This window comes from Aulonocara stuartgranti (genome assembly GCF_965226115.1).
Source record: "Aulonocara stuartgranti genome assembly, chromosome: 14".
Classification (NCBI taxonomy): Eukaryota; Metazoa; Chordata; class Actinopteri; order Cichliformes; family Cichlidae; genus Aulonocara; species Aulonocara stuartgranti.
The window spans coordinates 38694605-38710298 of NC_138950.1; the positions used below are offsets into that span (position 1 = coordinate 38694605).

Sequence of the window (15694 nt, forward strand, 5' to 3'; positions counted from 1 at the left end):
TTAATACGAACATAAAATATTTAAAACTCCAGAAAACAACAGGATTTATTAAAGGAAGTGAAACCAGCAGTGCAGTGCAATAAAGTCTGTGACGGTGCAGAGTTGAACTAAACTGTTAACATAAGAGACAGATGTGTTCGACTGCTGAGCGTTACTGCATGTGGTACGAAAGATCATCATCCTGTAAAAGCAGGTGCTCCATTACCTGTTTGTTCAATGGCCTCGTCTCTGCCACAGCTTCAGATGTGTCAATTTCACAGCCAGTCACAGAGCCAGCTCAGTAATCCAAAGTGTCGGTGCCAACAGGGTGAAACACACTACACGAGAGAAAGATTCATACTTTAAAATGACCACTGTGCTTAAATCACTGACTGTCAGTTACAATTTAGTCAACAGTGCTTTACTGTTAACTAAACATGAAGTTATAATGAAACATGCTAATGATAAAAGATAATAAACAATTGTTTCCAAACAAATTTATGAACTTTATTGTAAAGTTGTAACTGATTATACTAAAAAATTATTAATGAGTACTATTTAATTTAATCACTACAGCCTGTACATACTTATAGTTATAGAATATTCACAACATACTTCATACCGTGTACATTATAACATACCATAATAGACCCATTTCTGTAATATACTCACATATCTATATTATTGCTAATATATATTGTAATATATCTATATCACTAAAGCACTTCTGGATGGATGCAAACTGCATTTCGTTGCCCTGTACCTGTGCATGTGCAATGACAATAAAGTTGAATTCTATTCTATTCTATTCTATTAATTAAATTCAGCTATATTTATATAGTGCTAAATAGGGATGCACCGATACCCGATACCAGTATCAGTATCGGTGCATCCCTAGTGCTAAACCACAACAACAGCTGCCTCAAGAGGCTTTATAATTCAAAGTAAATCCCCAACAGTCAAACAACCCCCGATGGGCAAGCACTTTGGTGAAAGTGGGAAGGAAAAACTCCCTTTTAACAGGAAGAAACCTCCGGCAGAACCAGGCTCAGGGAGGGGCGGGGCGGGGCCATCTGCCGCGACAAAAGACACACTGTGGAAGTACTCGTGTATAAATATATGGTGAGTGAAAAGAGGTGCGAGAAGGACAAACGCGCAGTGCGCCATGTGAAGCCTCCGGCAGCCTACACCTATTGCAGCATAACTAAGGGAGGATTCAGGGTCACCTGGTCCAGCCCTAACTATATGCTTCAGCAGGGATAGCTCAGTAGGTAAAGTGGTCGCCCCATGATCGGAAGGTCGGCGGTTCGAATCCACTTAACGGCTACCCTGAGGTACCCCTGAGCAAGGTACTGTCCCTACACACTGCTCCCCGGGCGCCTGCTTAGTGGGCTGCCCACTGCTTCACTGAGTGAATGGGTCAAATGCAGAGAAAAACAAGTAATTTCCCCATGGGGATCAGTAAAGTATGCATTATTATTATTATTATTATTAAAAAGGAAAGTTTGAAGCCTAATCTTAAAAGTAGAGATAGTGTCTGTTTCCCGAATCCAAGCTGGAAGCTGGTTCCACAGAAGAGGGGCCTGAAAACTGAAGGCTCTGCCTCTCATTATTCATTCTACCTCTATTTAATGTATCTGTAAACATTATTTGGATAGCTATTATAAACTATAGGTGCAACTATGGCGTGTCAGTTTAAGTGGTCTCAGAATCCCCTCTCTGTATTTTGCTGATGATGTGGTTCTGTTGCTAATATTCCTCCATGTCAAACGGGGTCAACATCCTGTATGGCTCCTGGGTGTTTCAGGATTGTTGATATGGGAGGAAGTCCAGGGTTAGGCCCAGGGCACTCTGGAGAGATAATATCACTGAGCCAATGAGCACCTTGGTGCCCTGCCAGAAGAGCTGTTGGGGAGGTGTAGGGGAGAGGGAGGCCTGAGCATCATTGCTTAAATTCCAACAATGGCAACCTGGACCTGGATAAGCAGCTGAAAGCTGGATTTTAACAAACGTGGGCTGATGTCAAGCCCAGATCTCGGTGAGATTTATGCACCAAAACCTGGTTATGTTTAGAAAATGTTTGTGTTTATGCTGAGGTTTCTTCCTGTTAAAAGGGAGTTCTTCCTTCCCACTGTCGCCAAAGTCCTTGCTCATAGGGGCCATATAATTGTTGGGGTTTTCTCTGTATGTATTATTGTAGGGTCTGCCTTACAGTATAAAGCACCTTGAGGCGACTGTTGTTGTGATTTGGCGCTGTGTAAATAAAGCTGAATTGAACTGAATATCGGACTGATAGATATGTGAGCAGCAATATCATCGTGCTGTTTTTCACAGGCTGATTCATGATGGAAAGATGGAATGAAGAGATGAAGTGTGTAAGAGAGAGAACTGCAGAGGGAGGTGAAGAGTGTGACTGTGGCAGCACTCCCCAGGGGGATCCTGGGATAGCTTGTCTGAAGCCATCCCATCAATGGGCGGGCTCATTAGGTTCATAACCTCTCAGATCAGTGGCGGGGCCTGCTGTCAGATTGAGTTGAGTGCCTTGCTAGTGATAAGGGCGAGTAATGAGGACAGCAAGTTAGAGGCCAGGCAGGGCCCAAATGACGCGCAGACCAGGAGGTGTGCAGTGAAACAGTGCCTCTTGAAGTAGAGCGACAGAACTCCTGATTATGCTCTTTGTATAATGTGAAAATAATACTTTTGACCATAGCTCTCACTGTTCATAGGCTGTTTAGTGTGGCATCAATAAGTTTAGTAGTAGTAAATGAATTGTGATAGAAAAATTCTCACATTGGAAATTCATGAGATAATATAATAATGTAATTAGAGTCTATTTAGTGGTCAAAAACAGCATCTAAATGTTTGATATTCTCAATATTTTATGTTGTGTTTTATCCAGGGCTGGAACCAGAGTTTAGAAATAAGGTATCACACTGAAGATGTAGCACCTGTGCTCCAGTGACCTGTGGAAAAGGCTAAAGAGGTCCTAGAATGTTTTTAAAACAGGGATGGGCTTGATTTTGTACATCTTCCACCTTTTGCAGGAGCATGTGTGCACAGAGAAGCATTTAAGGTAAAACGGAAATATTCCTTAACTTAAAATAAAAATAGCACAAAGGAAAAAGCTGCTAACTCAGTGGCTCTGGCCCCACTTTGCTTCTGATTCAGTCAAAGTGCTTTAACCAGTTATAATTCATCACGAGTCAGGTGTCAACACAGGTCACAGCTTCTCTTTTTGTAATTCATGCCTAAAAAACTAAATACTTGGTGACATCACAGTCAGTTACAGACGTTAATTCAACTGCTATTCGCTTTTGGCAATGCAACCTGTTCTACATCACCAGAAGAAACTATCTGCTCGTTCTTGCCAGCAAACAGACGCTAGCTACTCAGGATTAGCTGCTGTTAGCCAAAAGATGCTTTTAAGAAATGAATAAGTTGCTCTTCAGTGTATCCATCAGAGTATGAACGTGTGTAAATGTTGGATAGAAAACACTCATGAAGAAAAATATGTATATGTGTAGGAAAGTATTATAAAAGGACAAGTCCGTTTATCATTGTGTTATGTGTACAGACATTAATCTGTCACTTATGCACCTTTAAAACCTCAACAACAACAAAACTGTGGTGCATCTATAACTAGCCCAAGTGCTTTTCAACAGTTCATTTAAAAATATATAGATGTGTTAACAATAATAGTAAATGATATATTTAAGGGTTAACTCTGAGTTTCGTAGGAATCCAGATCTCACCAAACACCATCCGACCCATTGTTGTAATAATGGAAAGAAACATTTTAAAATGATTTCACTGGCTGTAATATGGCCAATGAAATCATTTACTTTACTACAGAAAATAACTCACTGCCTTTTCAGGACTCATCTCAATCAAAGTCAGTAATCCCCATTTTTAATCAGCTGAGATGAAAGCAATTTCTTTAACTCTTCACTGATCTAAGAGGGCTTCCCTGATCGGTGCTTTCAGTCACCCAAGAGTCTCCAGTATCACCCCCAAACAGCAGCCAGACAGCAGAGCAGACAAAGGTCAACAGAGAGCCTCCATTGAACCAGCCAATAGCTTTATCTCTGTCTCCACCCTGCCTCAGCAACAGAAGCAAGTGAGCGAGGGGCTGGTCACTGTTGAACCTGTGCCTAGCTCCCCATGCCCTCTTCAACCTTTGATTCTCTTTGGGAGTTCCCTGGAGGTGAAGACTCCTCAGGAGAGTGTCTGGCAAAAGAAGGAGGGAGTCGAGGTGCATAGCTTGACGATTATCAGCCCTGACAGAGCTGGACTAGCGCTGACCCTGCCCTACTGTTGCTAACGCTTCACTGGGCACAGCACTGGGAGAAGAGTGATGCTATTGAGCTGACCTGCAGATACCTAACAATGTAAACACTACACACATGCCACCTGCTATATACTGGCACATAGCAACACTCACCTGTGATGGAAATGAAACATCAAGATCTCACTCAACGCGTTAATCATGTTACAACTAAAGGGTTCAGTTTAAGATGAGATTCAGAGGGAAATGTTTGGTACTTTAACGAGCACAGTGTGCACATGGGAGACGTTGGCCTGCAGGGCATTCAGCCAGAAAGGTTGTTAACATTTTAAAAAGGTCTGTTTTAAAACTGCTACACACTGACATCACACAGTCTGGAATTCATTGTTTCATATTTACAGGAAGACATAAGTGAGAGTTGCATTGATTTGCACAAAAACATAATAAATGTCCAAAATGAAAAAAATTACCATTTTAAGAAAGAAATAAGGTCATTTTAATGCAAGTAACAGGGCAATATTTACAACTGTGTAGCATAACCTCTGAACAAGAGTCCAAAAAATCATCTGGGAAAAGAGGAGAGAGGATTGTGACTGCTCAACAGTCTCTGATTTCCTCTGTGATATTTTTCATTTTGGGTTGATCCAATTGTTTTCATCTATTTCTGTTGTAATAGATGCAGTATGCAGTTTAGAATTGTCTTGCTGAAATATGCAAAGCCTCTTCTGAAAAGGACAGTGTCTGAATGGAACTATATCTTACGCTAAAAACAGAAATTGTTACAAAATTGTTCCACAATTTGACGTTTTTTGGAGATGACGACGAACTGCTTCCCATTTTTATAGCCAGTCGTGTCACAGGTAAACTGTTTATTTGCAAAATGTCCCTACAGCACTTACTTTTCCAGCCGTCTAATTCAAAATGATTTCATATTTTTTAGTGAACACAGCACCCCCCCACACACACACAGACACACAGTGTCAGTGGCACGGAGACCATCTGCAGCAAAAACAGTAATTATGATTATTTGGTGTCAGTGTTCATGCTGTGAGATAAGTTCTACCTGTTGTTAAAACTAGATTAACTTGATTAGAAAGGCGCTGCATACATTCCAGTTCATTTACCATAACACTAAGATTATTGGTAATCTTCCAGTGCAGTGATAAAGTATTTTCCCCTGCTCGATTTCTTACTTTTTTGCATATTTGTCACATTTAAATGTTTCATATCATCAAACGTTTTTTAATAGGGGGAGCTGAGCAAATACAAAATGCAGTTGTGATGATTTAATGTATAAAGGGAAACGAGTTAGTCAAACCTTCCTGGCCCATTTTGAAAAACCTAATAACTGGTTGTGCCACCCTTGGCAGCAAGAACTGCAATGAGTCTTTCAGATGAATGTGTGGTTCTGCTTTGCAGAATTGTTTTAATTCAACTACACTTGTAGCGTTTCAAGCATGAACAGTATGTATAAGATTATACCAAAGTATCTCAAATGGATTTAAGTCCACAGAATATTTTCGGGGATCATCAAGATGTTTTTTGGCAGATGTGAGATGAGCTTTGATGTTCTTTTTGGTCAGCAGTGGTTTTCTCCTTTGAACTCTACCATGGACACCCTTTCTGTCCAGTCTCTTTCTTACTGTTGAATCATAAACTCTGACCATAACTGAGGCGAGTGAGGCTTGCAGTTCTTTAGATGTGCCCATGGCAGGCCAGCCACTCATGGGAAGGTTCACCAGCACTTCCAGTTTTCTCCATGTGTGGAGAAATGATTCTCACTGTGATTTGCTGGAATCCCAAAGCCTTGGAAATGACTCTGTGACTCTGTTCAGGCTGACAGATGTCAGTGACCTTGTCTTCTCAGCTGTTCCCTTAGATTGAGGCACAAGCCTCCTTCGCTTTGTCAGACTCGTCTATCTACTGGTTTAACAGGTCTGGCAGTAATCGAGCCTGATTGTGGCCAGTGAAACTAAACTTCACTGAACTTAAAAAATGTGGTTAATCATAAATGATATCTATTATCAATTTTATTATTTTCCATTGCTCAAAAACAAGTCACATAATAACTTTTTCTGAGCTCCAAAATCAGTTGACATGTGCTGCTGCTCTGGATTACCTCAGATTTTCAACCTCTGACACTATGAAGCTAATATAAAAGGAAGAATTCAGAATCTAATCATCAACCATGAATACCACAACCTGCTCTGTATCACTTCAACATACTGCATTACTGCAGATTTTCCCCACAGTACTGCAAACCCACCGTTTTAGCCTCCACTAAACTTTAACTAAACCCCGGGTACAGTGTTATGTTTTCTTATTTTCAGCAACACAAATCAGTGTGTTTGTTTTTCATTTTGTTTCACCAAAACATAATTAAGCAAAACATCTGATTTATAAACTCTAAAATTAATAAGGAAATTATATTTAAGATTTAAACGTTACTCTCTAAGCTTCCTCCTGTCCTCTCTTTGGTATTTCTTTCTCCATCTCTTATTATGACAGTAACATTTTTTATCTTTCTGGGAAATATAGCAACCACACATTAGCTAACAGCCATATTTGTGACAAACTGCAGAGGAACGCTTTGTATATTTGCTGATAATTATTTGAAATTACTGTCCTCTTTTATAAGTTTCTGCTTTTAAAATGAAATAACTTCTGCTTCTTTCTCTTATGCAGCGCTAGCAAGATGATGAAATACAGCAAACACCACTTTATTTTACGCACACAGGGATAAGGACAAGTTGATGTGTTGAGGGTGGGCAGTGGAAGCTGTCATGCTGTCACTGGAAATTATTAATTGTTCAAGAGTAATATGCATTAATTTGCATTTATCACCTTTAATTGCTCATTAACTGAAGATTCTACATGGCCGATTTTAAAGCCTGGTTATCACAGACTAAAAACATTTTTATGTTGATTCATTCTTTAAGTTCAGCCTTTCCAAACAAGCTGAGTTGATCTACATGGATTCATCCTTTAGCCCTCCAAAAGCACTGTGCACAGGGATATTGCATCGTTTTGTCTTGTGAGTTGCAGAGTGGGATCTCCATGAATCCAGTTTGTTGTCCATACTTCACAAATGCTCGACTGGATCATCTAGGAAGTTTGAAAGCTGGGTCACTGGCTTAGTTGTGTTGAACTGTTTTGAGACGTTTCTGTGGTATGATGTGGAGTCTGTGGTTTTAATGCTGTACTGTAGCTGATTGATGTGTGTGTCCTCTAGTCACCATTCACATCAGGTATGCTCAGTAATTTTGAAAATAAATGCCTTCTTTTTCTTGCTAGATCATCTTGAACTCCATGCACAAGTACCAGCCCAGGCTACACATAGTCAAAGCTGATGAGAACAATGCCTTTGGATCAAAGAACACTGCTTACTGCACCCATGTCTTTCACGAGACAGCCTTCATCTCCGTAACCTCTTATCAAAACCACAAGGTATGTCTCGGATGTATGCTATAATAATTAGCATTTGGTTTAGAATAGTCTTAAGTGCTCAAAGGGTATTAAGTGTTTTATCTAAATGTGAAGAAAAGCACCATAACCCTGACCACATAAAGCAAAAATCAAACAAAAAACAACCATAACCACGCAACTTCATGTTTTTAGTTTCTATGTCTATCTCAGTGGGACTTCCTGGTTAAATAAAGGTAATACCAATAATAAATAATTAAAGCTGTTTTCATGCTTCCTCCTATTTTTGATCACTCCCCAAATCTTGTTCAGGCAACTTCCAGTTTCTCTGTGGAGATTCAATTCAATTCAATTTTATTTATATAGCGCCAAATCACAACAAAAGTCGCCTCAAGGCGCTTCATAGATACAGAGAAAAACCCAACAATCATATGACCCCCTATGAGCAAGCACTTTGGCGACAGTGGGAAGGAAAAACTCCCTTTTAACAGGAAGAAACCTCCGGCAGAACCAGGCTCAGGGAGGGGCGGGGCCATCTGCTGCGACCGGTTGGGGTGAGAGAAGGAAGACAGGATAAAAGACATGCTGTGGAAGAGAGACAGAGGTTAATAACAGATATGATTCAAGTTACGACTTTTACTTCCTCTAGATAGTCAAGTTTGATCGTCTTCTCGGCGCTCCGCCAGGGCCGTGACCGACCCCGGCGGGGCCGATCCGAGGACCTCACTAAACCATCCAATCGGTAGTAGCGACGGGCGGTGTGTACAAAGGGCAGGGACTAAAGAGATAAAATTGGTTAACACACCAAACGACTTCTGTGACAAACTGAGCTGACTTTCATGTCGAAGGTCTTCACTGCTGTTCTCTTTCTAAAACCCTAAGAGCAAACATCAAGAGTCTCAATGCAGTACATCAGCAGGACCACCAGCCTTAACTGTAGCACATGTTCACTGTACATTGGTGCAAGTGGTCAGAACAGGATTCCCGGGAAGTGATTTTCAAGAGGAAGGAAGTATGGAAGTACTGCAGAAGCACTAGGAATAACCTTGACAGGAATAGTGACTGAATTTTCCATTTATCAGCTGTATTTAGATAACACCAAATCACCACAGACATTGCCTCAAGGCACTTTATGTTGGAAGGCAAAGAACAACAACACTACAGAGATAACCCCGACAATTATCAACCTCCTTTAAGCACTTTGGTCATTTTTGGTCATTTTTAGTTCAGACATGTAAACAATATACATTTAGAAAGGAAATAAGAGAGAAATAAAATACTATACAAAAAAATCAATACATTTCAATGTAGCTGCCGTTCTGTACACACTTATTTAATCCCACCCCTTTGCCACAAATTATCAGTTAATATTTAGTCAGCTTCCTTACTGATATAATTTGTAATAAAAATAGTGAACAAATTTCTTGTATACTATATACTATAATATCACATCATGATTTTTTTTTAAATAGAGACACTTAATTTAAATATTTTCCTTTTCTTTATAGTTTGAGAAGATCATATTTTTAAAACTCTTTTGGTGACAGTGAGTCGTCTGTAAAATCAGACTGGGGGGGGGGGACTCCCAACGGCCTAGACCTATCTGTGGGGACACACCCACCTGGAGGGCAAAACAGCACTGCCATCCAGCTTTCCCCTGAACTTCTTTGAGTTTAATTTAGCCAAAATGCCAGATAGTTGCTGTGCTAAGCAATGTTTGTTTACAGCTACAGTACCAGAGGGGTGTAGAGTATGGAGCAAGGTGTGAACACACCTACCTGCCTCCTATTCTACATTCTAAATGCACCAGCAACCACGAGTAAATCAGCAGTCTGAGAGTGCTCTGACTATTATAGTTATAAGATACTATGAGGTTTTTAGATAAGATGAGACCTGATCATTCAAGACCTTATACGTGATGAGAAGAATTTAGCCAGTGAAGAGAAGCCAATATGGGAGAAATATGTTATCTCTGTCTAGTCCCTGTCACCTGGGACAAAAAATCAGCCCGGGCATTTTGACTAGTGACCGGCCCACCAGGTATTATAGGAAAAGCCATAAAGCCTTTATAATAAACTTAAACCTACACCATCCTCCCTATTCTGGTATTCTAAACAGTACTTAGCAAAAATAAAAAACAACCTAATTTATAATTACATATACCTCACTAATACTCCCAGCAAAAAAAGAAAAGAAAGAAAAGTAGGGAACCACTCCCCCACCCTCTGCCTCAAGATGCTTAATTGACAAAACCGATTTTAATTATAAAGAACAACAAAATAAACTACCACAGCTATGCAGATGACACACAAATATATATCACAATGTCACCAGGAGACCGAGGCCCTGTACAGGCTCTTGGTAAATGCATTGAGGAAATTAATGACTGGTTGTGCCACAATTTTCTCCAACTAAACAAAAACAAACTGAGGTAATAGTCTTTGGCGCCAAAGAAAAACGATTACAGGTCACCAGAGAACTTCAATCTATACATCTAAAAACCACAAACCAGGCGAGAAATGTGGGTGTAGTGATGGATGCAGACCTAAACTTAGAAAAACACATTAAGACAATAACAAAGTCAGCTTACTATCACCTCAAGAATATATCAAGGATAAAAGATCTGATGTCTCAACAGGACCTGGAAAAACTAGTCCATGCATTCATCTTTAGTAGGCTTGATTACTGTAACAGCATCTTTACAGGTCTACCTAAAAAATCAGTCAGACAACTACAGCTCATTCAGAACTCTGCTGCTCGAGTCCTCACTAAGACCAAAAAAGTGGACCACATCAGTCCAGCTCTGAGGTCCTTACACTGGCTGCCTGTCCGTCAGAGGATAGACTTTAAAGTTCTGATGCTGGTCTATAAAGCTCTGAATGGTTTAGGACCAAAATACATCAGTGACCTCCTGACCCAGTATGAACCTTCCAGATCCCTCAGGTCATCTGGATCCGGTCTTTTATCAGTTCCCAGAGTCAGAACCAGACACGGAGAAGCTGCATTCAGCTTTTATGCTCCTTATATCTGGAACAAACTCCCAGAAAGCCTCAGATCAGCTGAAACACTCAGTTTATTTAAATCCAGGTTGAAGACTCACCTGTTCTCAGCTGCATTTGAATAAAGCACCAAATCCACACTTTAAGCTTAAATTTCAAAACTTACATTTTAACTACTGATTTTATCTACTGTTCTGATTTTATCTGTTTTGATTTTATATACTGTTTTGTTTGTTTGTTTGTTTGTTAAGTGGGTTTAGAGCTCTGGGTAGCTCCCCAGCTGGGTCTAGACTGGGTCTAGAGAGTATTTTAAATTCAGGGAATTTAAAATAGAAAGTAGCTCGTCCACAGAAGGACTGGTAGCTCCCCTTACGATAAGGGTTCAGATCGCGCGAACAGGTGTGAAATGTGTGTGTTTAGTTAGTTTGTTTGTTTGCTTGTTTTAATCAATTTTAAATCATGCTTTTTATTTGCTTTTGTTTCTAATGTCTCTGTAAAGCACTTTGAATCACCTTGTTGTTGAATTGTGCTATACAAATAAATTTGCCTTGCCTTGCCTTGCCTTAATGCACGTATCAAACAAATGCACAGAAATCTATTATTTTTCTACAGTAATTAAATAGATTCAACATCTTTCTTCAACAGAATTGCAAACTGCACAGATGGTACCTTCCCAAAGGGAAGAATACTATAACTTACTAGGGTATATTAGACTTAATATTTACTGAACACAATAATTGATTTCTATACATTTTACATCAGATGAAAACTTTGGTTGTAAGATTCAGATGATTATTTAATAAAAGCGAGATATTTTAAATGAGAATAAGAAAGAAAAGTATGTCTTTGTGCCCCCCTCTCCCTGTTAATGCCCTACATGGCCCCCTGGCAACACTTTGCTAGACCCGCCCCTGCACAGTTACCAGCTGTCAGCTACTTAGAAAAGGATCCTGGTGTTATTTGTCTCTCAGAAACAGTTCATAACTTCCCTTCAACTCATTCATGTCACCTAAAAGGTAAACCTGTTTCTCCATCACAGCTCTGATGATTCAGTAAGGACATCTCCTGGTTTCAGCTTCATGTTTCCCTCTCACCAGATATACAAACCGACATCATGACCAGCAGCTTTTACAGCTGTGGCTCCAGCAAACATCAGCTGTTGCTAGAAATTAATATTAAATAAATTCTAACAACAGCTGATCAAGCTTAAACGTGCTGCTGTTGTTTAGCGTGACCTGTGCTGGTTTCCTCTTTCCGGCGCAGAGAAAAAAGCCGATCAGCCGATCAACTTTCTAGCTGAAGTAGTACGGGACAAATCGCGTTCCTTTGTTTTCCTTTGACCTCCTCGGCTGTAATTGTCCAGCCCAGAGTCGATCATGACCAACTGGCCAATCCACCACCATTCATTTATACTGTTAAAAAAAGAAAAGAAATAAAACCCCATCGGCCCATAAAAATGAAAAATCACGAGCGGCCCACCGGGCAAATGCCCGATGGCCAGTCCAGCCCTGCCTGTCACTACTCTTGCTTCAGCATTTTGCTTTCCAGGGAGTTTTTAAGACAAATTGATTAGAATTATTAATCATTTTATCAATTAATTAATTCTAATTAAAGTATGAAGACATAATGTGAAGTCTTTTTGCTTTTAAAGGGTAGAGTCAGACCGTTTTGGTCAGAGCTCACAGTTATAGACTGATGAAATGGAAATGTAACTATAAAAGCTCTTGCCCAGTATCAGCAGGGACTTTTTCAGAATAACAGCTTTATTAAGGTCTCATTTTCCTAGATCACTCAGCTGAAAATAGAAAACAATCCATTTGCTAAAGGATTCCGAGGCAGTGAAGAAGGAGATCTGCGTGTCTCAAGACTTCAAGGGTATGTTTACAGAAAAAGGAACCAGGAAAGTAAAGCTGATCTCATAAATCCATTTAGGACACTATAACTGTCAGTGAGGGTATGTATACACGGCAAACTAAATATACTTCTACTCTATCACTTCTACTCACCTACAGGAAAGAGTATCCCGTGATTTCAAAGAACATGGTTCGCCAAAGGCTCATTTCAACGCACAGTCACCTAGCGGGGAAACTTGGAGCAGGAGTTCTCGCGGGGCATCCTCAAGTACTGTCCTCTTACCAGTATGATACTGGGGTTCCTTTGTCTAACCCAGACTCCCAAGATCCCATTTCTACTCACTTCCCACAAAGCAGAGATCCCAATCTTCTTTATCACTGCTTCAAACACAGAGGTATGTTCTGCTGATAAGTGTGCAACATCACAGACGCCATTGGCTGCAATTGCCATTAACTGCAGTTTTCTTTGTAACAACGTTGCAGATAACGGGCGACACTTGGAGCTCGGATGTAAACGGTCATACCTGGAGACATCAACTGCAGTCTCAGATGAGCATTACTTTCGGTCGCCTCCTTCTTACGAATCACCCTTACTCTCTCATCCATATCGCACTGAGGCAATCACTTCTAGAGAGGCGTGTATGTATGGCGGTATGGAAACAGAGTCTGGATCCGGGGCGGCAGACGCAGATGACCTAACCAACTCTCCTTCAATTAATTGTAATATGTGGGCTACAGTGCAGCCGTACCCTCGCTACGGCATGGAAGGCGTACCCTACCAGCCTTTTACTGCTCACTTCACCAACTCAGCCACGGTCGCGCCTGTGGTGCCACACCCGGCATCATCGGTGGTGTCACGACCACAAGCTGACTTGGGCGTCTACAACTCGGCCGCAGTCCAGCGAGGTCTGCCTGTGATACCACCTTCAACCTCTTCTTCATCAAGCTCTCCATCTTTCCCGGGATCCAGAGATAGTTCAGGTCATCCACCTCTGTACCACAGGAAACCAGGATCGCCACTCCTACCTCACCGAGATTTCTCCAGCTATTCAGCACAGGGTACAATATCCATCCGGGAGCAGGCTTATCAGTACCAAGTTGGGCTGAGTAGCACAGGGAGTAACTGGACTGACAGCTAATGTCAGTCACTGGAGACATCAGTTTTCTCATATGAAGGTTTCCAGAATCCCACTGTGGGGTGTCAGTGCCAAGCAATGCTAATGAACTACAGTCATGTTGCTTTACACCCACGTGTTCATACTGAATCAATATTCCATCCAATGCTGTAGGTGGCAAACAGTGACAGACCTGCTCTTTACTTAGTCAGATGTGCTATAAGCCAGTGATCAGGTGGAGTGGGGCGGTTCGGTCACACTCAAATGCAAATCATTGGTTTCAATGACACTTGAGGTATGTCAGAGGCATCGCTACGGGTACAAAAAGTGTTACGGTTGTCAGTGTCTTGTCCTATCAAGGTAGCATTAGCAGAAAAACAGGACAAAGAAAATTAAATAAACAGAAGTTAACAGCTGCCCTGTTTAGTCTGAGAGACACGAGTGCTTTTCAGTCCCAAAATAAAGAACGGTCGCTGGTAATTGCTTTTTTAAAATTAATGTCAATAAAATGCATAAAAAGACCCCAAAAACAATCTGGTCATGTCCCAAATCTGTCTTTTTAATGACTTCTGTGGTATGTCTTTGTGTATACCACGAGCCAATCAAATGCTAGATAGACAGAAGTACATATTGTAGCACAACTTCAAGTGTGTGACCTCGATCGAGTCAAAGCTGTGCTGTCATCTCGAGTACACCTCTGGCTTTTTGCTTCATCGTGGAGATTTCAGTGTGTTGAACACTTGAACTACACCAACATGCACTTTGTTCTCATTTTGACAAACAGTCCATTCCATGTTGGGTGACGATGAGTCGATCGGTATTTCTTATAGCAGCAGATTGGTGTACATGGGATTGGCTCACCAAAAGAAATGACAATGGGCAATTTTATTCTTTAGTTTTGAGTTTTAATTATGCACATGTGCCAAAAATAGAGTTGTTACACTTTTATCTGCAGAGCAAGAATGCATTAAACCCAGTGTAAAATAAGACTGATCAAAATATAAGGAAGATAAATCCAAGTTCACGTCATAAACTCATGTGCACTGGCATTAGAAAGCTAGCAAGACACTCTTTCCCCATGTTGTTGTACATACATAAATGAAGTGAAAGCTGTACCACAATCCACCATGATGGCAATTGTTAATATGTACGTTTCTACAGCTTGTTTGTCGTGTGATACTGGCACTTAAGAAAAAATGTTGCGAGTATAAGATTCAGCCACGGCACTGTGGTGGGTCGTCAACGTTTGGCTCCAAAGTGAAGACTCGAAATCACACTGAACAGCAAAGAGTGCTCAGGAGGAACCAGATGGGAGCTTAAAGAGCTGTTGTTAAGCCAGCACGAGTACTAGAAAAGACAGCGCCTCGCCAGTCCGACTCCCAGATTACTTACTAGGAAAAAAATCCCTGCACAACATAAAACAGCCTGAGCGGACAAGGAACAGGACGTCCTCAGTAGAACTGCATTCAGTAAAAATCGGAACTTGTATTGCCAACGAAAGCTTCTTTGTACGAAATGATATAGGTTTGTACATTGTCCTTTTATTTCATGTAAATTCAATATAACATTTTTGAATATTTGGACATTTTTGCACATGTGATAAATAAACATTTTCATGAATCTAACTGTCTGACATAATTACTTAAAGACACTAAATGACACTTCATTACAATTTCCTTATTATTATGAGGAAAAATGTTCAGAATTTATATTTAAAGCTATTAAAAGCTGATGATAAATAATGCCAAGTCCCATAAATAGCATTCCAGATGATTTTGCTGCCTAACGACAGTTTATGGTCTATGACGATGAGTCAATCAAAATTTCACTGAGCAAATATTTGACATTTGAAAAATGTTGGCGTTGGGCATAATTCATTGTGTTGGTTGTGGTTTGACTGATGCAGAGTGTCCAAGTTTTACTGTTATTGGCCTTTTTCACTCCTCACATGCAAACATGCAGAGCTCAAAGAAAAATAGCAAAGATTTGAAAACTTTTAAATACTCATTCTGCTCAACATCATTGAGATTTTTAAAGAGA

At 40.4% G+C, this 15694-nt stretch overlaps 1 protein-coding gene across 2 annotated transcripts in view; it reads left to right on the forward strand.

Annotated features, from left to right (window-relative positions):
* Positions 1-15241, forward strand: part of tbx4 (T-box transcription factor 4) — a 33321-nt gene extending 18080 nt beyond the window's left edge. For both annotated transcript variants that reach the window (XM_082502297.1, XM_082502298.1), the window contains 4 exons: positions 7559-7711; positions 12473-12561; positions 12699-12934; positions 13023-15241. In XM_082502297.1, the coding sequence (XP_082358423.1) occupies positions 7559-7711; positions 12473-12561; positions 12699-12934; positions 13023-13678 (1134 nt within the window). In that variant the 3' untranslated portion in view covers positions 13679-15241. The remainder of the gene's footprint in view (positions 1-7558; positions 7712-12472; positions 12562-12698; positions 12935-13022) is intronic.
* Positions 15242-15694: the final 453 nt, after the last annotated feature.